The sequence below is a fragment of the Apus apus genome, chromosome 12, assembly GCF_020740795.1.
Source record: "Apus apus isolate bApuApu2 chromosome 12, bApuApu2.pri.cur, whole genome shotgun sequence".
Taxonomy (NCBI): Eukaryota; Metazoa; Chordata; class Aves; order Apodiformes; family Apodidae; genus Apus; species Apus apus.
In genome coordinates, this window is record NC_067293.1 from 13,842,329 (window position 1) to 13,866,588 (window position 24,260).

Here is a 24,260-nt window from a genome sequence, read left to right on the forward strand (position 1 = left end):
AGTTTCTCTTCTTTTCCCTTTTCAGCCCTGCCAAGGGAAGAGTTTTACTGATTTTTCTTGCCCTGAGCCACAAAGGGATTACCTGTTAATCAATAATCCAGGGAGCAGAGGTGACTCATGCTCTGCTGCTGAGCGCTGCTCAAATCCCAACACAGCTGCAGCTGGAGAGGGAAAACTGCTGCACCCTTGACTTCATGTGAAGTGTTTCCAGGGCTGATGGTTGGTTTTCCTGCACGTGCATCCAGCATGGCATCCAGCCAGAGCTGGGCAGCCAGTGCACTCCAGCACATCCCAGCACAGCTCTGCCAGACACAGTGCGTGTCACAGATGGGTTGTGTTGGGATGTGGATGCTCCTTGTTCCCTCATCTCTGAGCATAGATCAGGGACCACCCAGGGCTGCAGGTACTAGGCTGTCTGTGACACTGGAGGATTTTGCATTGCCTGCAGGTCACCACCATCCTTCCTGGGAGGATGGCAGGATCAGGAGGAGCATTCCCCTCCTGGGAAGGAGGCTCCAGCAGTCTCCACCACTAGCTGCTGTGGAACTAAGCAAGCCTTCACAGGCAGATGCACAGACAGCATGGGAATCACCCTCCTCCACCATGCCAGGAGGCTCCTGACAGCCCTGTCGGATGTGGCTGTGGGCTGTGTGAAGCTCTTCCACAGATCATCCATGGCTGCCCCTTGCCTTCACCAGCAGGAAATTAGACTTGTCCAGGCAACAGGCAGAGACTGACTGACTGAAAGGCTGAGGCAACCCCTGACCTGCAGAGACAGCTTTGCCTGAGCTGTAGGTCAGTTCAAGAGACAGGCTTTTCCCCTGGGCTATTTGCTCCCATCTTCCTCTCTTCCACAGACTCGGTCAGGTTCAGACTGAGTCTTCCTCAGAATACTAACACGGGGTCAGCAAGTGGCTGGCTGTTCCTGCCTGTTCCCTTTTCAGATGGGTTTGCAGCCCAGCTGTCAGAGTCGTCTCACAAAGGGACTTCTGGCTCACTCTTGTGAATCCCTGGTTTCCAAGCCATGCAGAGGACAATGACACTACTCATGCCCCAGGACCCAGTGCCCAGGACTACCAGCCCTGGCAAACCACCTCAGAAGCCCTGCACAAACATGGTTCCCACTGCCACTGCAGTCTGGAGTCCCCTGGGAGCACATATCCACTAGGATGTGCCTTCCTGCTCAGGGCACGATGGCAGACTGCTGCTTCCTCTGCTCCTGCCTCATCTTCAGAGCCAGTATTGCCCGTCGGTACAGGTCTGGGGAGGAAGGGAAGTGGTCAGGCACTAACACAGGGGCTAAGCCCTAGGGCCCAGCCTGGCACCCTGTGCTGAGCAAGGGCTGCAAGGACAACCCAGGCTGCAGCACAGTGCACTTGTGTGACCACCCTGCATCCCACTCAAAGGCAGAGGCTGCAGCACCTGCCTCACCAACAGCCCCCACCTTGCCCTGCAGCAGCCCTGATTGTGCCCGTGTCACTGCACCAGGTGCCCCATGGCCAAGGACTCCTGCACAGCTCACACCCCACTGCCAGCAGGCCAGACTCCCCGACACTCCAGCAAAATCTGTGCTGGGAAATACCAACCAAAGGTGCTTGAGAACTCCTCATGCTGCTGCTCCATGGCAGGTTCCTGTGACTTAATTTTATTCTTGATTTTCTTCTTCTTTTTCTTTTTCATGCCCTGTGCTGGATGGAGAAATAACAACATTTCAGGCACCACATCTGGGCAAGGATGCATTTGTCACCAAACCAGCCGAGAGGACTGCTGCTGCTGGATCTGCAGTCCTTCATCACCTCTGTGCATCAACCCCTGCTGAGATGCTGGGATGTGTCTCTCCTCTCCCCCAGCCAGACTCCCATGAACCCACTCAGCCGATCTGCAAGCAAAGCTACCTGAGATGGCAGGGACCAGTGGTCTGGCACACCAACCACCACATTGCTGGGTCCCAAAACCACCTCAAAGGGTATCTCTGAGGGTCCTGGTGCCAGTGGTGCCAGCAGCCCCCCACAGCCCTCTCTCACCTGGGTGGGGGGTGGCCATTCCGTTGGGTGTGGGCTCCTCCTGCCCCACTCTGTTGGGAGGCAGAAGCCCCCCAGCAGCCCCGGCTCGGCTGTCACCCCCTCCTCCTGGTCCCTCTGGCTCCTCGGCTGGGCTTGGCTGCCTCGAGCTCTTCTTCCTCACCTTCACCTTCCTCTTCCTCCTCCCAAGCCCCTTCGTGCTCTCCTCCTAAGCAGGACGAGGGGGATGAGGAGAGGATGGCGGCACCCCCCTGCCGTCCTGCCCGATCCCGGGGCGGGGGGTCACTCACCAGCGGGAGGAGGCGGCCGACGGGCCGCAGCGGCCGTGACTCCCCCCTCTTCCCCGGGCCGTCCCGGGCACCCTCCACGGGGGGCGGCGGGTCCCTGGCGGGGCGAGAGCACGTCGGGGGATGGCGGCAAGCCCCGCGGTAAGGGGGAGAAGAGGGACACGCACCCTCAGATCCCCGCACCCACCTGCGGGCGGCCGGGCGGCCGCGGGCGGCCCGGGAGCCGGGGCCGGGCGGTGGTTCGGGGTCTGTGGGCGGTGGTCCCGGGGCAGCGGCGGCGGCGCGGAGGAGCCAGCGCAGCCCCTGCAGGGTGGTACGGACAGGGCCGGCGGGACCGGGACCCCTCTTGGCAGCGCAGGGCTCCTGCGGGCAGGGGCAGGGTCAGCCCGGCGGGCAGCGGGCAGGGGGCCGGGGGCCGCGGGCAGGGGGGAAGCCCCGCACTCACGATGCGGCAGGGAGAGCGGTTCTCGTTGACCAGCCTCTCCAGGGACAGGCGCTCGATCAGCTCGCCCGGCAGCAGAGCGGTGGCCGCGTCTTGCTTGTTGGCCAACCTGGAGTGCGGGGAGAGCGGAGAGTGGCCATCAGCCCGGCCTCTGGGCACCTCACCACACGACTGCGAGGGAGGTTGGATGCTTTCTTCTGGTTTGGCAAAGCGTTGCCCCAGCCCGTGCCAGGCGCTGGAGCCGCCTCCCCAGCCGGTCCACAGGGATGCTCCCAGCTCCCGAGCACTGCTGGGGTCGTGATGTCCCAGCACCCCCTAACAGCGCCCTGGGCACCACATCCCTGCAGCATCCTGGCCACACGCCACAACCCCAGCAACAGGTTCCCACCCTAGAGGGGTTTCCCTGCATCCCAGGGACTCAGCCTTACAGTAAGATGGGCTTCCCAGAAACGTCGGGATGGCTCAGGACGCGGCTCAGGACCTTGCGGGCCTCCTCGATCCGCTCCAGGTCACTGGAGTCCAGCACGAAGAGGAGCCCGTGGGCCGTGCTGTAGTGGCTGCGCCAGGCGCTGCGGGCGCGCTGGGTCCCGGGCAGGTCCACCAGCGTCACCTCGAACCTGTCCACCCGCAGGCAGGTCTGGCCGGGCTTCGCTGCAGGCAGCACCTCGCTGGCCAGCGCTGCGTGCGGGGTGAGGGCAGAGAGCAGGTGCGGTGAGCAAAAGCTGCTGCAACCAGCCACGGCCGGCATGGGGGCTGTGCTGCTCCTCACCTCTCTCTATGTCCACGATGACGGAGGTTTTCCCTGCATTGTCCAGCCCCAAGACAAGGAGGGTCACCTTCCTGGGGAGCAACAACAGTGGGTGAGCATCAGAGGGAAGGGTTGTGGTCCCTGGGGAGGGGTGAGCACTGCTGGCCCTGGGTCTCACTGGAGAGGAGCCCTGTGCACAGCAGCCATTCAGGACGGTGACGCAGGCTCTGTGTGAGCTGGAGGCAAAGGCAGGGACAGTGTCTGGTACACAGGAGAGGGCAAGGGCAGGCACAGGGCATCTGGAGCCACCTCGGCACTGCAGGACAGCTGCACTGTGGGACCTTCAGTGTCCTTCCCACGGTAAGGATTTCTTTTCACATCATATAGGTTAAGCAATGATATGCACAGGCAAAAAAAGTTTGTTCCTTGTATGCAAATAGTTAATAATTGCTTTTGGTGTCCTTCCTTCTCAGTGAGTTACGGGTACAGAGAGCCAGGTAGCTAAGAGGTAACAAAGACATTTTACAAGATTCTGCCTGGACTTGGGAGGTTTTTCCTCTTGATAGATAGTCCTGTTTGGTCTCCAGCCACGCACAGAATGTTTTCCCTGTGGTTGGCACGCCACGGTAGTCATTTGCAGCATGTTTTTCTTCCTTAAACACACAGACTAGGCTGCGTGGGCAGTGTGGCTCCACCTCCAGCATTACAGCAAGCGCTGACAGGAGAGGAACATAAACCTCCTCACTGCCCGCAGCACCTGCCTGGGCTGGTGCAGGGCCATCCCCAGAGAATTAACCCAGGTCTCCCGAAACACACAAACACAGCAGATGTTTGTTTCAGTTTACCCTCCCTGGCTTTCTTGAGTTCGTGCTGGCAGAGTCCTGCTGGGGGTGTTCCCACAAGTGCACCCCTGCCTGCCCCACTGCCCTCCCTGTCCAGCTCCTGCCTGCTGGAGAGGCAGCGAGGACACAGATGTGCCTTGCTCCATGGTTTGAGGATAGTTTCTGCAATGGGCACCACTCTCACACTGTTACCACACTGGTGCCCTTGCCAATAAACATGCAGGTAAACACAGTGCCCCATGGGGAACCGCAAAGCGCAGGCATGGGGACCTACCTGATGGGCTCCTGTATGGCCTGCAGCCATGACCAGCAGTTGGAGAAGATGTGGAACATGCTCAGCAGCCCCGTGCAGATGGGTGGCCTCTCTTCAGCACTTAAGAGGCAAGCAGTCTGGCGTGTCCCTGTGCTTTGTCCTCCTGTCCATGCCTGCTCCCCATGGTGGGGAGCATCTCACTCTGGGTTACCCCATCCCATGGCCCAGCACTGCTGCCTCCAGCCTGGTGCACACAAGCCAAGCCAGGGAACAAAAACCAGCCCTCTGGGCAATATCTCACAGGCACAGACCCCTGGCTGGACCCTGCCCCAGCAGCCCCTTCTTGCATCGCAGGAGCACCAGTCAGGCTCTGACCCACTCCTCCCTGCTTCTCAGTCCCTGCTCACAGCCCCTTTGCGTAGCAGCTGCTTAAATCTAATCTGGATTTAAATTACTTACTCCTCATATCTTCCTTAATCCTGGTGGGTCGGCCCAGGCCGGTGGCCGCTGGGACAGAGTGCCACGGGGCTGCCCATCACACTGGTTGGCATGGCAGGGCATGGTGTTACCCATCTGGCTGCACCTGTGGCACTGGGCAGGCTCACGCCTCCATCACTGGCTTAAATCACTTGTGGGAACATTGCCTGATGGCCTACATGTGGCTTCCAGCTGAGTTAGTATGTCTTCTTAGAGTGTTCCTGGCTCCTTGCTGCCTGATCCCTGTGTGGACTTTTCCCTGCAGCTTCTCCCTGCCTGGGGGTCCCCTCGCTGTGGGGCTGGGGGACATCACTGCTCACTGCTGGCATTTCATGCCCTGAGGCACCCACTGAGCAGCAAAAGAGAAATACCAACCAGCTTGAGCAGGCGCCTGGCTGGGAGCAGGGAGGTGGGGGGGCCTTGGGCAGCAGGGCATGGAGCAGAGCCAAAAATGCCCCAACTCCTTTATCAGCAGTCCTGAAGCTCTCATCTTGCTCCTCAGGTTTCCTGCTGCTTCGCCCTGCTGGGGCTGCCCTCCCTGGCATGCTGCCGCTCCTGTGTGGAGAGGGAGCCACATGGGGATGTCTGAGCTGCAGCACCTTTGGGTGTGAGGAGTGGGGCCCAGGGGGATGAGGACATGAGGGCCTCCAAAAGCCACACGGGGAAGCAAAGAAGGATGCCTCTGCCTCACATCAGTCCATGCTAAACCACCTAGTGCCAGCAGCACTACCTTGACCAGCTGAGCCTCAGCCATGAGCCCAGGATGCTGGGATACTGCCAGCATCCCACAGCTCTGGAATGGCCCCAGGTGTGCAAGGCCAGGCCGGGCACAGCCCCTTGCTCCAGCCCCATACACCGCTGGGGAGCTCAGACCCCACCCCTGGGCAAGGGAGCTGCCCCAGAGCCACGCTGTGGGCAGGGAGCCATGTGTGGTTAATCATTGATGGAGGAAGTTTCCACACTGATATCATGGCCACGTGCAACAATATTTGGGGTGATTCTTCACCCCCGTGCTGCTGATGGTGGGGCAGTGGCTGTCCCTCAGCTGCCTTAGCCCGGCCCAGGGACAGAGCCTTGTCCCCATCCTGATGGCCTTTTCCACTTGGTCCTATTTTGGCAGCCTGCTGGGACCAGCAGCAGTGCCAGGTTTGCAGGCAGCATGGGGCTGGGAAGCCTTTGGGAGAAGGAGCCGTACCAGGGCCAAGAAGACTTACTGAAAGTATCAGATCCTGTCTCTGTGCCTTGGGGTGGCACTGCCAGGGGACAGCCAGGCAGGGGACAGGAAGAGGCATGACCACAGGTACTATAAATAGGGAAGTGCCATGTGGCAGGCAGCCCTGGAGCCAGAGGCACGGTCTCCCTGAGGGGCAGCAAGAGCTGGTCTGTCTCCAGCACTGATGGATTTCCAGAAGTCTCTGAGCACTTGGGCCTCTACTGCTTTTAACACATGTGTCCAAAATCCCTGGCCACACCAGTGTCAGGGACCAGGAAATCCCCGGGAACCTGAAGCAGCTCCAGGTCAGCACTCCCAGTGCACACACACACACACATTGGGCTCAACAGCCAGGAAAACCTCAAAATCCACCGTAAAGGTGGCGAAACCCACATTGGACTCTGGGAGGTGGCACGAGGGCCAAGCCCAGACGGATGGGCATTCTGCCGGGCCTGGGCTCAGGTTACAGCGCAGGCGGGTGGCCCTTTGCCTGTGCTGCCAGGCTGAGCCAAGGCCCCTCTGCCAGCACTGCAGGGACCCCCGGGCAGTGCTGCAGCAGCCCAGGTTTCCTTGGTGACTGTTGCCAGGTGAGGAACTCTACAGCAGAATTTATTATCTTGGTGGATAACTGGAGATGTTCCATGCCGGAGCTGTGCCCTGGCACCTTGCTGGGCTGGACCCTCTAGCTGGTGCCAGCAGGAGCCCTTGAGAGAGGGCTGTGCCCAGGGCATCGGGACTGCTTGGTCCCTGGCATCACTTCCAGGAAGGTGGCACGTGTCTTGTGGCTATTTCTGCCCACTGGAGTGTCGCAGGCAGGCGAAGGAAGCGAAACCACAGGGACCCCAGAGAAGTGCAGATGGACGCGGGCTGGCGGGCTGCCCTGACTTGGCTTCCCTAGACCCCGTGAGTACATGTCTGGACCAGCATCAGGCACGCTGAAACCCTCTCCTGGGACCCCCAGAGTGGGGAGAATGGTAGTGGCAGGTCTGGGGAGCTTGCACGTCTAGAATGACGGCTTGCAATGTTCAGCAGTGGGCAGAGCAGAGCTATGGGGGCTGCCTATGGCATTTACTGAGAGCTTTGATCTGGGGTGGCACAGAAACCGAGGTGATGGCAAGGACTAAAAAGTCCTGGCAGAATTATTTGCAAGCTGTCCTGCTTTGCTTGTGACTGCATTGGCTCTGCCCAAAAAGGCATCCACAGCAGGGTGAGGACAAGCACAGGCTTTGGGGAGGGACTCATCTTTTATTTAACATGGAAGGAGACAGATATGCAAATAGCTGCATCGTCCCTTTAAATCCCAGCACGGCTCTGGTGGCTAACGATAACCCCGGATCATACCAGCTCCTAAATCCCAAGAGCTAATTACAGATGAACCCCTCGCGGTCAGGCTGGAAATGCAAGATAATTACAGCCTGTGCCAAGGAGACCTGTTGGAGAAGAACTGGGGCACTGAGGTGCTGGCAGGGTAGTGTGGCAATGGGGAAGGTGGCCAGTTTGCACCACGGACAGGCACAGAGTCCGCAGTGCAAACTGGCCACCCCTCCCCATCACCATGTCAGCAACCATTTTGGAAGCTATTTTGGGCAAGGGAGGTTGTTTTTCTAGAGTGCTCTTTGCTCCTCCACCACAGGTACCGGTAGCTGGTTGCTTTTCACCCAGTTTCTGACTGGGTGCTTCCCAGTCAGATTACACATGAATTCCTGCGAGAGGCTTGGATTTCAGTGCAAGCTCCTCTGCCAGGGTTTGCTCTGCTCCCTGCTGCACAGGGGAAAGTGCCAGCTTGCTCCTGTGCCATGCTTGGAGCTCGGTGGTGCCCTTGCAATGGCTACAAGCCTTCTCCAGGCTCCTGCAAGGGTTTGCTAAGAGCCTTACAGTGCTCCTGCTGCTTTCCTGCAGCTAAGCCTGGGGGTAAGGAGAGTGTAAACCATCCCTCCTGCCTGCCAAGGTGCCCGGGCACACACGGTCGCAGGGTTAGCATGCTGCCAGGGCTGTATACTCTTACAGTAGGTAGGACCATAGGCAATCAGTTAATTAAAAGTAATTTTAACCTTTCCTGCCTGGCTTAGTGTTACAGCATGACCCGCTGTCGGAGCTGGGACTATAGCCAAAGAGGCATGACTCCAAAATGGGTAATTATTGCAGAGACCTGTAAATGCACCCAAAAAAGGTAGCTCTGTTTTCTCATTAGAGAATTTAGGCTGTGAGGCAGCAGTGGCACAGCCCAAGCAGCAGGAGCAGCCCAGCCCTGGTGGCCCCGAGCCCAGCAGAGAGCTCAGCACAGCCTCCAGCCTGCAGCCAGGCTTGAAGGGATGAGGTCCTCAGGACAGACAGGATTTCTTCTCCTAGCAGGATAAGGGAGCAAAGCTGAATGAGGAAAGACATCAGGAAAAGCAGCTGCATGACGAAGCAAATGGAAAAAATATTTCCCCAACCAGAAACTATTCCACAGACTGCTGGGGCAGGAAAAAACACCACTGAGTTATTGGGAAAGCAATGCAAAATCCAAACAGTTTAGGCTGTGGAAACCAGTCATTTGCAAAGCTATTTCTAAACTAAGTAAAACATTCCTGGCTCACAGATTCCTGGGAAGCCCCCAGTTGCCAGCCCTGCTGGTCAGGGCAGCACGACTGTGCTGAGGGGACACAATTGTGTGCTGAGCTGGGGAGCACTTTGTGATTTCTACTTCATCCAGCACATGGGGTCTTTAGGGGACCAACACATCCCCACCATTGCTCCGTGCGGCACCAGCTGAATATTTAATCCTCAACATGAAGTCGGAGCGGGGGGAGGTGGAGCACAGCAGTCCCTGAAGCAGCTGCCTCCACCTTTGTGTGCATAGCTATATTTGGGAAGCCTGCAGTGTGTGCTTGGCATGTCCCAGCAAGTGCTCAGGGAGTGATCCCTGCTCCAGGTCCTAGTGCAGTGGCCAAGCCCAGGGAAGAAGCAGGAAAGCTGATGGGAGCGGGCCGGCAGCTCTTCCCTACCTGGGCTCTTTAAGGGCTCTGGCAAGGAGCTCCCTGCCATTTCCAAACAGCTTTTCTCTTCTCCTTTTACAGGAGCTGAGCTGCCAGGCAGGAATGTGTAGAGCAGACATGGCTATTTTCAGAGTGAGAGCTGCTGAGGGAGCTGCTCCCACCACACGTACAGCCCCACACCAATGCCCTCGCACGTCGGCAGGCGTGCAAGGGGCTGGGAAACTGCAGCAAATCCCACGTTTCACATGGTGGGCAGACATCCTGGGTCCAAAGTGCATTGTGTGAACACTGGGATTAAGAAAATAATGAAAGCTGGGATTAAGAAAATAATGAAGCTGGAATGCTCTCCAGGACAGGGCAGGCGTTTGTGGGAAGAGGAGAACTGACATTCCCATGTGGTGGCTGGATCTGGGCTGGTGCCTCAGGCATCCCTGGGGAGGGGGAGAATCCTGAATGCTGCTGCCTGCTGCAAGGGATGGGACAGGGGCTCAGGGGGCACGGTGCCACCCTTGGGCAGGGAAAAGTGTTTTCTCCTTCCTTCTGCCTTTCTCTCCTAATTCCAGCTCCTGACAGTGAGGCCTGCAAAACACATGAGCTTCTAGGTGCTGCTGCGAGACAGAAGTAACCTGCAACCCATCTAAGTGCCCTCACTTTTCTAGTGGTCCTTGAGATGCCAGCACAGTACCCCTCTGTTTGGCTCCTTGGGTTTTTACCCTGACGGGCACTTCCATTGCAGCTTCATGTTGTGCTGGAGGTCACTTCACCCCTCCAGGAGGACAGGGCTCAGAGTGAGGGCTGGCCCCGGATCCAGCCACTGCACCTGGGAACACCTGGGTGGGATGTCTCCAGCAGCCAGGCAGTCCCTCCCACAGCCCTGGGTCAGGGGTGGTGACAGCAGCGTCCCTGGTGTCTGCGCAGCCCAAGCCGTGCTGAGCGCGCAGGCGGAGCGCAGGGAGGGGCAGTGGCAGGGGGGGCAGGATCGCTCGCCGACGTTGTGACACTCATCGCTTTTATGGGCTGCTGTTTACAGCACTGAGCTGCGGGCAGGTAGGGTTAGGATTGAGAGGTGACTCACAGTGTGAAGCAGAAAACAGCTCGCTCCCTCTCCATGCCTGGGTTGGAGAATGGGGTAATAAGTAGTGTGGAAAGCGCTGTGGGGCTTTTCCCTGCATTCCCCTGACACCTGTTGGGGCTCCTAGAGGCAGGACTGGAATTCTTGACTGCTTGAACAATTGCTCTTAAGTATTTCATCATAAAGGAGGGGGAGATTCAATTAAAAATATGATGAGTTGAAGCCCAGGCATTGCTCAGCCAAGGGTTTGGTGACCTGCCAGACCCCCGGGGGATGCTTTTAATTGGGATAAATGCAAGTTGCATCAATGGTATAAATTGCAGGCTGCTCTTGCTGCCAATACAGAGGCGTGGGTGCAGTTGGCAGCTCCACATTATACACCATCCCTGGCTGAGCACCCGGTTGGGCTGTCTTGGGGCTGGCAGAGCTGTTGCCCATGTATGACTCCCAGCCTGGGTGTCTGCAGGAGCCATCCGGCTGGAGGGCAAGCTCCTTCATTCAAAAGCCATTCCTTTCACCCTTTGCCCTGCTAGTTCTTTTTTTGGAGAGGCTGTTTTCTAAAAACAGCTTGAAAATATGTAACATACCAGAGCTGAGTGGTCACACATAGGTCTTTCGTCCCAGCCAGTTAGGCCAGTCCCTGTGAGCTCATAGTGTGTGTGGTTTCCCAAGGCAGCTGTTCATAGTTGGAAGGAAAAGCACTGAACAGCTGCAGAGACCAGGGTTGCTTCTGTGTGGGAGCTGCCATCAGGGAAGACAAGGCTTCCAAGGGTCTCAGGAGGTTTTATTCCCAGCTCTGCCACTGGTAAGCCTGATAGCCCTGGTGAAGCTTCCAACCCAGCAAAATGAGGAAAACCCTTGTGCATGGGGTCTGGGAGGTGTCATGCTTTTGGCTTGCACAGGGCTGGGTGAGCGATGGACAAAGCATCTCTGCTGTTAGCATGGGCACCTCCTGGTGAGCTGTCCTGCCTGGCAAGGGAAGAGCACCAACTGCCTTTTAAAAGTTAGCTAAGACTTCCCAGTCTGCCTAAAGCAGACATAACTGGCTGACCTCAAACACTCCTTGCCTTGTCCTGTCTCTCCCAGCCAGCTGGCGTGTGCCCAGGCTGGACTGAATAACCTGGCAGGCATGGCTGCCCAGGCAGCTGCCTGCACTGCCACTGTCACTCCTTTGGGGAAGGCAGGCAGGGCTGGTGCTGGGGACACTGCATGTGGGGGCAGCGCAGGCAGCCCCAGGGCCACCAGTGCCAGCAGCCAGCCTTGTGTCCCCATGGCTGCACTGGTGACCGAGGTGCAGAGCTCAGCTGGCTTCCCCAGGCCTGGACTGCAAGTGGGACAGATAGGAAGGGACATGGGGCTCAGCAGCAGGCTCAGCGATGGAACATTTGGCTCCTTCAGTGAGTCCATATATCCCATCACTTTGAAGGAGAGGGGAGAAGAGCCCTGTTGCTCAGCTGTAGGTCCAGGTGGTCTTCACTGCCTCCTACCCCGATGCAAGAGCATCCAGGATGCAGGAGTCACATCTCCCCCCTAAAATCTTAACCAGTTCTGGAGGCCAGCCCTCACACACACACCAGCTGCCTGCTGAACTCGAAGGGGTACCCCTGCCACAGCTCAGCTTGTGAGAAAACAAAATGCTCCCTGCCTTGGCAACACCCATCCTCCCACATACTGCCCCACAAAGTGCAGGGCCAAGGGCCAGTAGGTGCCCTGACCCAACCCCACACACCCTTCACAGAGGCAGGAGCTCAGGGTGGTGGTGGTTGCAGGCAAGGCTCTGGCAGACAGCTGGTAAAAGCCACAGGTCTGCCTGCTGGCCGGGCTGGAACCCAGGCTGGCAACCTCTCCTGCCCCATGGTGGGACCCCATTGTCCCTGGAGCTGCCTGCCACATCTCCTCTGCAGGGGAACCCCATATTGCTGCACCTTGGGCAGAGTCCTCCACGCCAGGTGGGAACCCGGGCACAGCAGCAGGGGGTCCCGGGGCAGGGGGGTGGCGAGCACGGCGGAGATGCCTGTCCAGGGGACTCCGGGATGAAGGGTGGGGCCCGAAGGGGAGTCCTGCCCCCTGTGCCCGTCGGGGCGAGTCCGGAGCGCGGGTACTGCGGCTCACCCCGGGTTACGGCGCGGCTGGGCTGAGGGAGGCAGGGCTGGGCTGAGGGAGGCAGGGCTGGGCTGGGCTGGGCTCAGCGGGGCAGGGCAAGGGCACCCGTCGGGGCGCCGTGCGGCGGATCCCGCCCCCCGGCTCCGCCCCGCAGCGCGGCTCTTCTCTCCGCTGTAGCCCGGGATGGCGCCGCGGCGGGGCTGAGCGGGCCGGGATGGGGATGGACGGCCCGAGCGGGGGCTGCCCGCCCCCCGCCACCGCCGCCCCGTCGCGGGCGAAGCTGCCGCTCGGCATCGTCTTCTCGACGGCGCTGTTCTGCGGGGAGGGAGCGGCGGCCGCCGTCCTCTCTTTCTCCTACGACCACTCCGACGACCGCTTCTGGCTGGCGCTCACCGTCTTCTTCGTGCTCTGCCCGTCCGTCCTGGTGCAGCTCACTCTCATCTTCGTGCACCGCGACCTCAGCCGCGACCGCCCCCTCGTCCTGCTCATGCACCTGCTCCAGCTCGGGCCCGTCATCAGGTGAGCACGGCAAGGGACACGGGGACCCCCGGCAGGGGATGCGGGGACCCCCAGCCTGGGACACGGGGGTCCCTGCAGGGGACGCTTGCAAGGCAGGTGGAGGCCCTCAGGATGGGACTTGGGGACCCCGGCAGGTCCTGCTGGCACAGAGTGAGAGCACGGACCGTGGGCCAGGCAGGGCAGGGCAGGGCACTCCGGGCACTGGCTGCCAGCAGAAATCTGCCTGTGCAGCAAACCCCAGCGTGCCCAGAGCTGCTTGCTCCCTGTTCCCCTCCTCCCTGGGGACACTGCTGCTCCTGGCCAGCCCTCCCCAGTGGTGCCACAAATCTGCCAAGCCTGCCAGGGGTTGCTGCCTCCTCTCTGCTTGCCAGACCCCCAGTCTGGGCAGGACTCAGCCCTCCCAGCCTGCTGCATCTCAGCTGCCCCAAAGGTTCTTCCCACGGTGGCTTTCTGGAGCCAGCGTTCCCTCTGCCTTTGGGTTTTGCCATCGTCTGGCTTAAGCTGGGAGGGGAGTACAGATGCAAATCTTGACTGAGGTGCTTGAGGGTGAATAGGAACAGGGGTTCTGCCCCCTGGAAAAGAGTGCTCGGTCTGGGACATGTGGAAGTTTAGGGACATGGAGGAGAGGATCTGGGTGCAGGAGCAGGGCCGGCCTGGGAACTGGGGCACCACCAGACCCTGTGGGGAGAGGAAGGTGAGAGGGTGGATGTTGCAAGCTGATCTCTCACTCTTTGGGAATGCTGCAGTGCCTCCCTGGGCTGTTGTCACCCTGGCCACCCCGCTCAGCTGGAGTGCAGCGGGTGTGCAGTGGGCAGCACGGGGGAGCCACCATCTCTGCAGGGCTCCTTCCCAAGGGCAGCTGGCAGCCAAGCTGCAGGGCACGCCGTGCCCACAGAGCTGCACAAACACCAGGGCCTGCGCCGTGCTTCCTCCATCACCGGAAACAAGCAGGGTGCCAACGACATCCTCGTCACCACGGTTCACCCTCCAGGGTGGCCGGGGAGCCTCACTTCCTCAGCCAGCCCTGGGAAGGGCTGTGGGTCTACCTCAGCCCACCTTGGCCCATGGTGTTGTCACAGCTGTCACCGCACCCACCGCAGCGGTCTGAGGCAGTTAGGATGGTGCTTGGCTGCCTGCAAGCACCAGCCAGAGCTGCTCGGAGGGGGCTGCTTCATTCGGCTCCTCGGGCTGGAGATGGAGCCTAGGCTGTTGAGAAGTTCTGGCAGGGCATCAGGAGACAGCTGGGACTGCCCTCAAAGCTGGGCCTTTTGGATGAAACCATTTTCCCGTTAGAGTTTCCCGTGAGCCATGAATGCAGGTCTGGCAAGAGAATTTATCCAAAAAAACCCTCATTCTGTTTGGGTCTGAAACAGAGCATCTTCTGCTGTCCTGAGTGCTCATCAATAATTACATCCTGTTGATCCCAGAGCCAGCTTGTCCCCCGGAAGGGAGCCAAGCCTGTTGGATGGGTCCTCTGCTGGTCACCCCTGGCCCATGCACACCCACCTCCTGGCTGCACGCTGAGGGGCTGGGGGTCCTGCTGGCCTGGAAGCGGGGAGCAGTGTGGGAGAAACCCACCTCTCCTGCCTGCACGTGAGGCTCCCTGCAGGGAAGGAGCTGCGGAAGCCTGGCCTTATCTACCCATGTCACACGCGGCTTCACCCTGCGCTCCCCTTCCTGCCGTCCCCACCAAGAAGGAAGCGCAGAAGTCTTCTGCTCAAGGGGGCAGATCAAAGACAGTACCAGAAAGTTTCTCTTGCCTCTGCTTAGATGAAGAGATACATTTTGTGCCAGTGGGGAAAACAGAGCCCGAGGGAGATTAACCCCATCCTGTAGCTATAGCTTACAGCAGAGCTACAGGTTCTGTACCCTGGATGCTGCACCCCTTGCAGCAGGTGTTGAACCCCTTGCTGAGACAGTTGTTGTCCCCGGGCCCCACACACTTCACCCTGAGTGCTGGAGCAGAGGACCAGCCAGCAGGCATCCCTGCAATCCTGGTGTCACCCTGCCCTCATCCTGACTTCCCAGGTCAGGGGACTGCCCGCAGCTCTGCTGTGCAGTTGCCCAAATCAGTTGGGCTGTGCCCAGCAGGCGCAGGGTCCAGCTGGCACTGTGCGAGGGGGGCTGGAGGTGCTGGGAGCTGGGCCGGGGGACAGCAGAGAGGCTGGCGGGGTGACAGCTGCCACGTCCCCACAGGTGCATGGAGGCCCTGGTGGTTTGCTGCTGGTCGGGGAGGGAGGAGGAGCCCTATGTCACCATCACCCGCAAGCGGCAGCTGCGGAATGGCTACGAGGTGGAGATGGAGCAGGAGGTGGGCCACTCGGAGCGCCGGCTGGCCACCCACCGCAACGCCTTCAAGCGCATGGCGGTCATCCAGGCGTTCCTGGGCTCCACCCCACAGCTCACCCTCCAGCTCTACATCAGTGTCCTGGAGAAGTACATCCCCACAGCCCGAGGTAAGAGTGCCGGACATGGGGGCTCTCCGGGGCTGTGCTGGTGGGATCCCACCAGGCCACAGCAGCAGCTCCTTAGCTGTGTGTGCCAATGTGGCATCCAAACCGCTCCAGGGACTAGCTGGGGGCACAGCTCCCACCAGGTTTCCCTAATCATGGAGCACAACCTGCAAAGATGGGCACTCATCCATCCCCTTGTTTGCTTTTCCCACACCCAGTGCTCTGCTTTCCAGCTTGGAGAGAGGCTGGGAAGAGCTGGCTGTGACCGAGGCACCAGGCTCTGCTCCCAGCCCCAGTGCTTGCAGATGTCTGCCCTACAGAGCTGTGCCATCCACCCAGTGCCTGTCCCATAAAGACACTATACCCTTGCTCCAGGCTGCTCCAGTGTCCATCAGTTACCGGGTTTTTCGGGCCAGTTATGAGCTCTGGCCTCCCTATGGTCCCTCTGTTGGCAGAATTTCTGAGTCTTTCCCAATGGCTGGAGCTCCCAGCCCAGCACTCTCAGGCTCCCTTGCATGGTCCCCCAGTGTTTGTGAGCTCAGGGGTTGGGTGTCTGGGAGCAAGCTTTTAAATCCCACTTCAGCCAATGAGCCAGGTGAGCAGGAGGAACTTGCACCTTTCTGATTGTAGCACCCGGTGAAGGAGCTGCCCTTGCTGACCTGCTCCCAGCTATGCTGGGAGCCCAGACCTTGCCCTGCATTCCCACAGCAGGCACATGGGAAGGGGAATGTGGGAATGCTCCATACAAACCCTTTCCTTGGCCACAGCCACCTGTGAGGGCGTTTGGGGGTGTAGGAGGAGTGGAGGCAAGAGGAGGAGCTCCAGCACTCATTCAGCAGCAGAAGTGGGAAGTGAATCCTGGTGGGCACATTTTGGGCAATTCCCTCACAGCTCAGGTGTCTCAGCTCAGCTCCACAGCTCGCAGCCACCACCAGCACAACAAGGCTGGGACCAGCCACACACTTCCCTTCTTGTCCATAATGGTTTTCCTGGCTGTGCTGAATGTGAGCAGCTGCTGGTATTTCATAGGAATGACCTTGGCTTTGCAGCCCCCAGACAAGTGTGTTCTTGAGATGTTCCCAGGGTGAGTGGTAGGCTACAGGATCCAGTTCTCAGTCCAGGTGAGGGCAGAAGGATGTTGTCAGCACAAATCATGACCCACTCCCCCTTGAGCAGCATTTCTTGCACAGGGCAGGGGAGTTTGTGCCTGCTTCAAGCCTAGGAAAGGCCTCAGTTTGGCAAAAGCTTCGTGTTTATTGGTGTAGGGAGAAATCTGGCAGCAGAACCCCCTGCTGCCTGCAGCTCCTCCCACAGCCACCCCCTGAGGGGGTTTGTCACTACCAGCCATGAGCTGTCCCAGCAGGGCTCACACTGAGCCTCCTGCTGCAAGCCCCGGTGCTCGGCACCCTGCGTGTCGCACTGAGGACTGGCACCCCATGCTTTGCACCCAGGGCAGCAGAGAGGCCGGGCACACAGTCTGTTCCCCAACACTGCCTGACTCCCCTTTCCTCTCCTTCTGCAGCCATTCTCATGGCCATCTCCCTGATGTCAGTGACCTACGGGGCACTTGTCTGCAACATCCTGGCCATCCAGGTCAAGTACGATGACTACAAGGTCCAGCTGCGGCCGCTGGCCTTCCTCTGCATGGTGCTGTGGCGCAGCCTGGAGATCTCTACCCGTGTGGCCGTCCTTGTGCTCTTCAGCACTGTCTTCAAGCACTGGATCATCCTCGTCGCTCTGACTAACCTACTGGTGGTCTTCTTCTTGCCCTGGGTGCAGTTCTGGCGGAGCGGCACCCGCCTGCCTGACAACATCGAGAAGAACTTCAGCCGGGTGGGCACAGTGGTGGTGCTCTGTGCCTTCACCCTCCTCTTTGCCAGCATCAACATGTTCTGCTGGTCGGCCGTGCAGCTCAATCTGACTGACCGGGATCTCATCGAAAAGTCACAGAACTGGGGTCTCCTGGCCGTGTACTATGTGGTCCGGCTGGTGGAGAACATCGTCCTCATCATCCTGTGGTACTTCTTTAAGACAGATTTCTATGAGCACATCTGTACTCCACTGCTGGTGGTGCAGCTGCTCCTTGGCTACTGCCTGGGCATCTACTTTATGCTCCTCTTCTTCCAGTACCTGCACCCCTGCCGCCAGCTCTTCCACCACAACGTCGCCGACATCCTGCACTGTGTCTGCTGCCGCCGGCACCTGCCAGGGACCCCTCTGCACCTCCAGGCACCCCACGAGCCGGGCGTGAGGCACAGCATTGTCTGAGGGACAGCCAGCACCTGGCTTCTCCATCCAGCTATGGACACAGGGATGGACAGTGCTGGGCTGTGCCAGAGCTGGAGGGGGCTCGTGGCACAAGCCGTACCAGAGGCAGGCACTGCCTGGCTCGGTGGTGGCAGCAGGTCCAGTGGTGTCCCCACAGTGGCATGGGGACAGGAGCTTGCCTGCCTGCCGGGGACCATGCACATGGACACAAAGGACTTAGGGGGTGCCCAAACTGCCTGCCGTGGTGGGGCACAGCCCCTGGGGTGTCTCCACACCCCTGCTGTGGTGCATACGGTGTCCCTGGGGCCACAAGACCCAGCAGGACTGTTTTAAGCAGTAAAGAAACTTTGCTGTGGCTGCGCGTCTGGGTGATGGCAGGTGGCTGGTGACTCATGGGGAGGGTAGGGACTGTCCCGCCGGGGCTGGCACGGGGCGCACACCCACTGCACACGTAGCCCTTGCAGTCATGGGCACTGGCCGGTGGGAAGTGGGGACGGAGGAAGCTCTACCACAGAGCTGGTGAGATGAAGGAGCTTGGTGGGACAGGGACCGGCCTCATGCTGTGCTTCCGTCAGCAGAGCCATGGCTGCAGGCCAGGAGCAACTAGCAAACCAGCAAGGAGCAATCCTGCCCAACCTGTTCCTCCAGGCTCCAAGCCCCAACCCTGGCTGCTGTTCCCAGCAGGAGCGCCAGGCATCGTGGAGCTCAGGACCCTGCAGCAGAGGGCAGGCAGGAGAGGAAGGGCAACTGGCATTGTGGCACGGATGTTGCTGGGACCCAGGCATCCTGGCCCCAAAATAGAAGTGTAATCTGCCCCCCAGCACCCATTTGTGGGGTCAGCTCAGTTTGGAGGGTGCTGAGTGCCAGGCTGGGGGTGCTCAGCAGCCCTGGGGTGCCCACAGATGTGCAGCACTGCTGCCACTCAATCTTAATTCAGCCACCCTGGAGTGGATCCCAGACCTATCTTGGTTGGAAAAGACCTTAAAGATCACAGTCCAACCATCACTGACAAGTTCTTAACTAAACCATATCCCTAACTTCTATGTCTGTTCAACTTTTACATACCACCAGGGATGATGACTCCACCACCACCCTGGACAGCCTGTTCCAGTGCCCGTTAACACTTTCAGTGAAGAAATTCTTCTTAACATCCAATCTAAACCTCCCCTGGTGAAATTGAGGCCATTTCCTCTTGTCTTACCACTTGTAACTTCACTGAACAGCCCGATCCCCAACCTCCTTTAAGGTGGTTGTAGAGAGTAAAATCCCCAGGATGGATATTGGAACCAGTGCAGTGCTGTGCCCCCAGGGTGCTTCTTCTTTGGTGGTTTTCTTATACAACAGGGGCAGTGAAGGCTGGGGAGGGAGGCTGGGGAATGGCACATCTCCATGACTTCCTCCCACCAGGAAATAAAATTCCTACCTTAAAAAAAACCAACACATTTTTGCCCCCAAATATTGGAAAAAAAAAAAAAAAAAGAGGAGCAGCCCAAAGCATTGCAGCACCCAATTGTGGGGCCACAGGGGACCCCCTCCCATGGGGGTCAGCCAGTGCTGGGGGCTGGTTTCGGGGCTGGCTGATGGGCCAGCCCTGTTTTCCCAGAAGGTGGCCTTTGAAACCTCCCGGCATTTCCTCAAAGGTTTCTCAGGGGAAAGTCCCCATGGTGCCATTCCCGCGGCTGGGTGCCTGCCTCCTCCATAAAACGGTGAGCAGGCAGCAGCAGCAGCAGGAGGCAGCAGCAGCAGCAGGAGGCAGCAGCAGGCAGCAGCAGGCAGCGGGACATTGCACCATGGGCAACTGGCTGGTCAACCACTGGTTCTCAGCTGCCGTCCTGGTGAGTGTGGGAGACTGGGGGGATCATCTGTCAGGAGGGGCTGGGACGATGTGTGGGTTATTGGGGGGCAAAGTCTGGGCACAGCCCTGGGTGGCTCATGTGGCAAGTGGGGGCTGATGGGCTGTCCTGTCCAGAGGGACAAGCATCCCCTCTGCTCAGCCAACCTGCAAAACCCTGGCAGCCAGGGAAGGGCTGGGGTTCAGAAAACTTCAGGAAATTCCAGAGAATGAGGGAATCCTGCTACAAAATTTAAAAAAGCTGCCACTTTGTCCAGCTGCTTTGGCTGAGAGCCTCCCAGGTCCCTGTTGTCCCCACATGAGAGCAGGAGCCTCTGGTGAGAACCCACACAGGGATGAGGAACTTACCCCATAGGGATCATCTGCCAGTGCCATGCTGTGGCATCCCTGGTGTAACAGGGCTTGCCCAGCTGCTTTGCTCTGGGTCAGGAGCTGCAAATGCACGGGAAAATGTTTTGGGTTGTTGTTGTTTGTTTGTTTTAAAAATGGGTTAGTTTCATATTTAAATTGCTTTAAAAAGACGAAAACAAAATCCCCCAGAAACAAACAAATGCGAGGTGGGGTGTTTTGGGGAGCTTGGCAAAAACTTGATGTCTGTGAGAGGGGCCAGTGAGGGGAGCTGGAGGGCTGGGCAGGGGACAACAGCATGCTGGGGCTGGGTCAGCCAGCTCCCTCCTCCTGAGCCTTCCCCAGGCAGCCCTGACCACCTTCCAGATCTGGCCTCCCACCAGGCTGGCATTGCCTGCACCTGCCTTTCCTCCTTCCTCGTGCGTGGGTGATGCACAGAGACATGGGTGACAAGACAGTTACTTTGCAAGACTCACACACCCCTCCCCACCTTTGCCCGTGTGTCTCAGCCCCATTTGTGCTGCTGCAGCTGATAAGGAAGCAGGAGGGGATGTGCTGTGCTGGTGCCCTCTGGCTGCACCCACACCAGAGTGCGGCAGATGAGAGGGGTCCTGGGCTGGGGTCCCTCATGAGGCTGCTGCTTTCTCCCATAGGCAGCCTGGCTGGGCATCAACATCTTCCTCTTCACCTACTATTTTCTGTTCTTCGACTGGGATGAGCGATACTTCTACACCAGGGCCATCCTTGGGGTAAGGTGTCTGCCCAGGCACACATGCCCCTCAGGGCCCTCCTGCAGTGGGGTGGGGGCTGCAGCACCCACTGTCCTTTCCTTGTCCTGTCTCCTTCCATCTTGCCAGTGCTCCATCCCAGTCCCCAGCCTGGTGTGCCTCCATGCCAGTCCCAATCGTGGTCCTTGTCCTGTCCCAGCCCAGCATCACCCCACCCCAGTTCAGCATCATTCGCTCCCCTTCCCCAGTTCAGCATCCCTTGGCCCCATCACGTCCCAGTCCCAGCACAGCACCATGCTGGGCAGAGCCATGGGGGGCAGCAGAGCTGCAGACATACATACCCTGCCTGCAGCACTGACAGCAGCTCTGACCCCCTCCTACTCCCCAGTCCGCCTTAGCGTGGGCACGAGCATCAGCCAAGTGCCTCAACTTCAATAGCATGCTGATCCTGCTGCCCGTCTGCCGCAACCTCCTCTCCTTCCTCCGTGGGACCTGCTCGGTGAGTGCCCCACGGTGGCGTGGCCAGCACAGCCATCCCTGTCCCCATCCCCACTGTGACATTGCCACCTCTCCCCGCAGTGCTGCAGGCGGACTCTGCGGAAGCAGCTGGACCACAACCTCACCTTCCACAAGCTGGTGGCCTACGCGCTGGTCCTGTTCACAGGTATTGCCCGCACTGAGCTGGGGCATGGTGGGGACCTGGAGGTGGGCAGATGGGTGACTGCCTGTCCCCTGTCCAGCTGTGCACACCATCGCTCATCTCTTCAACCTGGAGCGCTACAACCAGAGCCAGCAAGCCACTGACCGCAGCCTCCCTGCCATCCTCTCCAAGATGCACCTGCAGGGCAGCAACAAGTGGCTGAACCCCATCCACTCCAACCAGACAGTGAGTGCCAGCTTCAGCAGACAGCCCCCTGTCACCACCTGTTCCCTGCCTCCCTGACCCATCCTACCATCCCTGCAGACGGTCGAGTATGTGGCCTTCACCACCATCCCGGGGCTGACAGGGGTCATCATCACGCTGGCACTCATCCTCATGGTCACGTCCTCCACCGAGTTCATCCGCAGGAACTACTTTGAGGTCTTCTGGTACACACACCACCTCTTCATCATCTACTTCGCTGGCCTCTTCATCCATGGCATCGCGTAAGGCTCCTCACCACCCCCAAAGGACAGTGAGGGGCAGCAGCCACACACCCCAGTGGGGCAGCCCTGCCTGCCCTGGGGGAGGCTCCAGCGGGGCTGTGGGCTCCCCATTCCCGGGGCTGTGGGCTCCCCGTTCCCAGGGCTGGCAGCATGGCTCAGCCCCGGCAGGGTGGCAGGAGCTGGCTCCTGGGCTCACCCCTCACTCCCCGCAGCGGGCTGGTGCGCGGGCAGACGGAGGAGAGCATGGAGGAGGTGCACCCCTATCGCTGTGCCCTCAACCTCACGGACAGAGCTGAGAACTGCAGCCACGACTGCTGCAAAGACCCTGAGTTCGGGAGCATCCCTGCCGAGGTAGAGCAGCAGGGGGGTAGAAGCCCTTCCCTTGCCCTTGGGATGCTCCTGCCTTGGCCCTCCTTAACTCTTTGCTCTCCTCCATCCCTGCAGTCCTGGAAGTGGGTTCTGGCCCCTGTCCTCCTCTACATCTTTGAGCGGATCCTCCGGGTCTGGCGTGCGTGGCAGAAGGTGGTTGTCAAAAAGGTGGGTGGTGCAGGAGCCTATGCCTACTGCCAGCTCCTTCCCTTGCAGCTGGTGGTGCTGCAGCCACCAGCAGCCATGGGGAGGTGGGCAGGGGCTGCTGCCAAAGCCCCTTGTCCTGGGGCAGGAGCCAGGTGCTGAGCCCTGTCCCTGCCCCACAGGTGGTCATGCACCCTGCCCGTGTGCTGGAGCTGCAGATGCAGAAGAAGGGCTTCCACATGGAGGTGGGGCAGTACATCTTTGTCAACTGCCCTGCTATCTCCCTGCTGGAGTGGCACCCCTTCACCCTCACCTCAGCGCCCGAGGAGGACTTCTTCTCCATCCACATCCGGGCAGCTGGAGACTGGACAGAGCGTCTCATTGACACCTTCCAGCAGCAGAAGCCAGAGATGCCCAGGTAGGCTGGAGAGAGCCCAAACGGACCATCCTGGGGATATAGGGAGGCCGTTCCTCTTACCCAGGCCCTCTCTTGTCCAGGATTGAAGTGGATGGCCCCTTCGGCACAGCCAGTGAAGACGTGTTCCAGTACGAGGTGGCCATGCTGGTGGGAGCGGGCATTGGCGTTACTCCCTTCGCTTCCATCCTGAAGTCCATCTGGTACAAGTTCCAGCAGGCTGACCAGACCCTCAAGACCAAGAAGGTATGGGGTGTCCCATGGGACCAGAAATTGGTTTCTCCATGCTGGGCTTCCCTGGCCTAGACATTGCACACTCCACCTTGAGCAACCCCTCTCTCCCTTCTTCCCAGATCTACTTCTACTGGCTCTGCCGGGACACTGGAGCCTTTGCCTGGTTCAATGACTTGCTTGCCTCCCTGGAGCAGAAGATGGCTGAGTCGGGCAAGGCAGACTTTCTCACCTACCGGCTCTTCCTCACCGGCTGGGACACCAGCATTGTGAGTCACGAGCAAGGGGGCACAAGGGGTGGCCAAGGCAGGGAGGAGAAGCAGGGCAAACACATCAACAGCTTGCAGGCAGAAAGTCCAGGAACAGTGTCTGGTGGGCATCAGCAATGGATGCTCCTCTCTGGTGAGGGACTGGAGGTGGGCTTATGGGTGGTGGTCAGAGTCCTCACTGTCCCTGCTCCACCCAGGCCAACAACGTGGCTCTCCGCTTCGACACCCCTACGGACACGGTGACGGGCCTCAGGCACAAAACCATCTTTGGGAGGCCCATGTGGAACAGCGAGTTTGCAGCGGTGGCTGCAGCCCACCCCAGGTGAGAGCCGGGCAGCAGCTTGGGGTGCTCAAGCTGGGAGGCACCTCCTCCCTGGCACCCAGCACCAGGCTGGGCAGGACTGGCTTTGGGAGAAGCATGCTCATCTCCTGCAGGTTACAGGGACCCCAGAAAGTTCTTAAATCACTTTTCCCTGAGCTGCCCCCCTAATATTCTCTTGCTGTGTGCAGGTCAGTGGTTGGTGTGTTCCTCTGTGGGCCGGCAGCTTTGGCAAAGAGCCTGCAGAAGTCTTGCCACCAACACTCCAGCCTGGACCCGAGGAAGGTCAAATTCTACTTCAACAAGGAGAACTTCTAAGTGGCAGCCAGTCTAGGAACTCAGCGGGCTGAGGACACTGCCAGTCCCACCTCACACCCCATGCCAGAGAATGGCCACAGATAAGCATCTTGCTGAAGAGAGTCTGCACCAAAGCCAGGCACGATGCAAGTGTCCTTCTCCATGAGGAACTCCACGTTCAGCAGCTGCTGACTTCTTGACCCCATCTACAAGGGGTCCTTGTTGACTGGGCCTGCAGCTCCATATGGCCCATTGAGGAGCAAGAGGCACGTGCTGTGATGCTGCTGCTGGAGCAACAGGAAGCAGTGGGAGCACCCAGTGGGCTGGGCAGAACCACAGGTTGGGGATGGACAAGAGAGGGGCACGTGGAGCAGGCCCTGGGGGCCAAAGCTCCTCTTCTGGATTTATATAGTTCTTTGCATAAAAAGGTAAATTAAACCTGCTTTCCTTTGCAATAAAAGCCTCT

The 24,260-nt window shown here is 59.2% G+C and overlaps 3 protein-coding genes across 7 annotated transcripts; 2 read left to right on the plus strand and 1 right to left on the minus strand.

The window, feature by feature from the left end:
* Nucleotides 1-1,183: 1,183 nt before the first annotated feature.
* Nucleotides 1,184-4,673, minus strand: ARL13A (ADP ribosylation factor like GTPase 13A). Its single transcript, XM_051630621.1, has 8 exons — nucleotides 4,615-4,673; nucleotides 3,520-3,590; nucleotides 3,179-3,428; nucleotides 2,754-2,859; nucleotides 2,496-2,671; nucleotides 2,185-2,405; nucleotides 1,587-1,688; nucleotides 1,184-1,260 (listed from the first exon to the last, which is right to left on the minus strand). Exons 1-8 carry the CDS (start codon nucleotides 4,671-4,673, stop codon nucleotides 1,184-1,186), a joined length of 1,062 nt encoding a protein of 353 aa, XP_051486581.1.
* Nucleotides 3,602-18,037, plus strand: XKRX (XK related X-linked). Of its 3 annotated transcripts, none has more exons than XM_051630277.1 (4): nucleotides 3,602-3,610; nucleotides 12,614-12,955; nucleotides 15,152-15,411; nucleotides 16,931-18,037. In XM_051630277.1, exons 2-4 carry the CDS (start codon nucleotides 12,651-12,653, stop codon nucleotides 17,674-17,676), a joined length of 1,311 nt encoding a protein of 436 aa, XP_051486237.1. In that variant the 5' UTR covers nucleotides 3,602-3,610; nucleotides 12,614-12,650; the 3' UTR covers nucleotides 17,677-18,037. The 3 variants fall into 3 exon arrangements, with proteins under 3 accessions (XP_051486237.1, XP_051486238.1, XP_051486236.1); XM_051630278.1 differs by lacking the exon at nucleotides 3,602-3,610 and adding an exon at nucleotides 6,852-6,870; XM_051630276.1 differs by lacking the exon at nucleotides 3,602-3,610 and adding an exon at nucleotides 6,900-7,186.
* Nucleotides 18,038-19,052: 1,015 nt separating this feature from the next.
* NOX1 (NADPH oxidase 1) lies at nucleotides 19,053-24,231 on the plus strand. Of its 3 annotated transcripts, XM_051630273.1 has the most exons (13): nucleotides 19,053-19,511; nucleotides 20,530-20,625; nucleotides 20,993-21,103; nucleotides 21,184-21,268; nucleotides 21,345-21,490; nucleotides 21,569-21,750; nucleotides 21,963-22,101; nucleotides 22,195-22,287; nucleotides 22,446-22,681; nucleotides 22,762-22,924; nucleotides 23,032-23,178; nucleotides 23,376-23,500; nucleotides 23,689-24,231. In XM_051630273.1, the coding sequence occupies exons 1-13, from the start codon at nucleotides 19,053-19,055 to the stop codon at nucleotides 23,813-23,815; spliced, it is 2,109 nt and encodes a 702-aa protein (XP_051486233.1). In that variant the 3' UTR covers nucleotides 23,816-24,231. The 3 variants fall into 3 exon arrangements, with proteins under 3 accessions (XP_051486233.1, XP_051486234.1, XP_051486235.1); XM_051630274.1 differs by lacking the exon at nucleotides 20,530-20,625; XM_051630275.1 differs by lacking the exons at nucleotides 21,569-21,750; nucleotides 21,963-22,101.
* Nucleotides 24,232-24,260: the final 29 nt, after the last annotated feature.

Excerpts from the sequence above, each read along its gene's own strand:
- ARL13A (XM_051630621.1), bottom strand. The coding sequence starts at position 4,673 with ATGTTCCACATCTTCTCCAACTGCTGGTCATGGCTGCAGGCCATACAG. Across the intron at positions 3,429-3,519 it reads CATCGTGGACATAGAGAGAG|CGCTGGCCAGCGAGGTGCTG; the intron begins GTGAGGAGCAGC and ends CCCCGCACGCAG. Across the intron at positions 1,261-1,586 it reads GGAGTTCTCAAGCACCTTTG|ACCTGTACCGACGGGCAATA; the intron begins GTTGGTATTTCC and ends CTTCCTCCCCAG.
- XKRX (XM_051630277.1), top strand. The coding sequence starts at position 12,651 with ATGGGGATGGACGGCCCGAGCGGGGGCTGCCCGCCCCCCGCCACCGCC. Across the intron at positions 12,956-15,151 it reads CAGCTCGGGCCCGTCATCAG|GTGCATGGAGGCCCTGGTGG; the intron begins GTGAGCACGGCA and ends ACGTCCCCACAG. Across the intron at positions 15,412-16,930 it reads GTACATCCCCACAGCCCGAG|CCATTCTCATGGCCATCTCC; the intron begins GTAAGAGTGCCG and ends CTCCTTCTGCAG.
- NOX1 (XM_051630273.1), top strand. The coding sequence starts at position 19,053 with ATGGCACATCTCCATGACTTCCTCCCACCAGGAAATAAAATTCCTACC. Across the intron at positions 19,512-20,529 it reads GGTTCTCAGCTGCCGTCCTG|GCAGCCTGGCTGGGCATCAA; the intron begins GTGAGTGTGGGA and ends TTTCTCCCATAG. Across the intron at positions 22,102-22,194 it reads TCGGGAGCATCCCTGCCGAG|TCCTGGAAGTGGGTTCTGGC; the intron begins GTAGAGCAGCAG and ends CCATCCCTGCAG.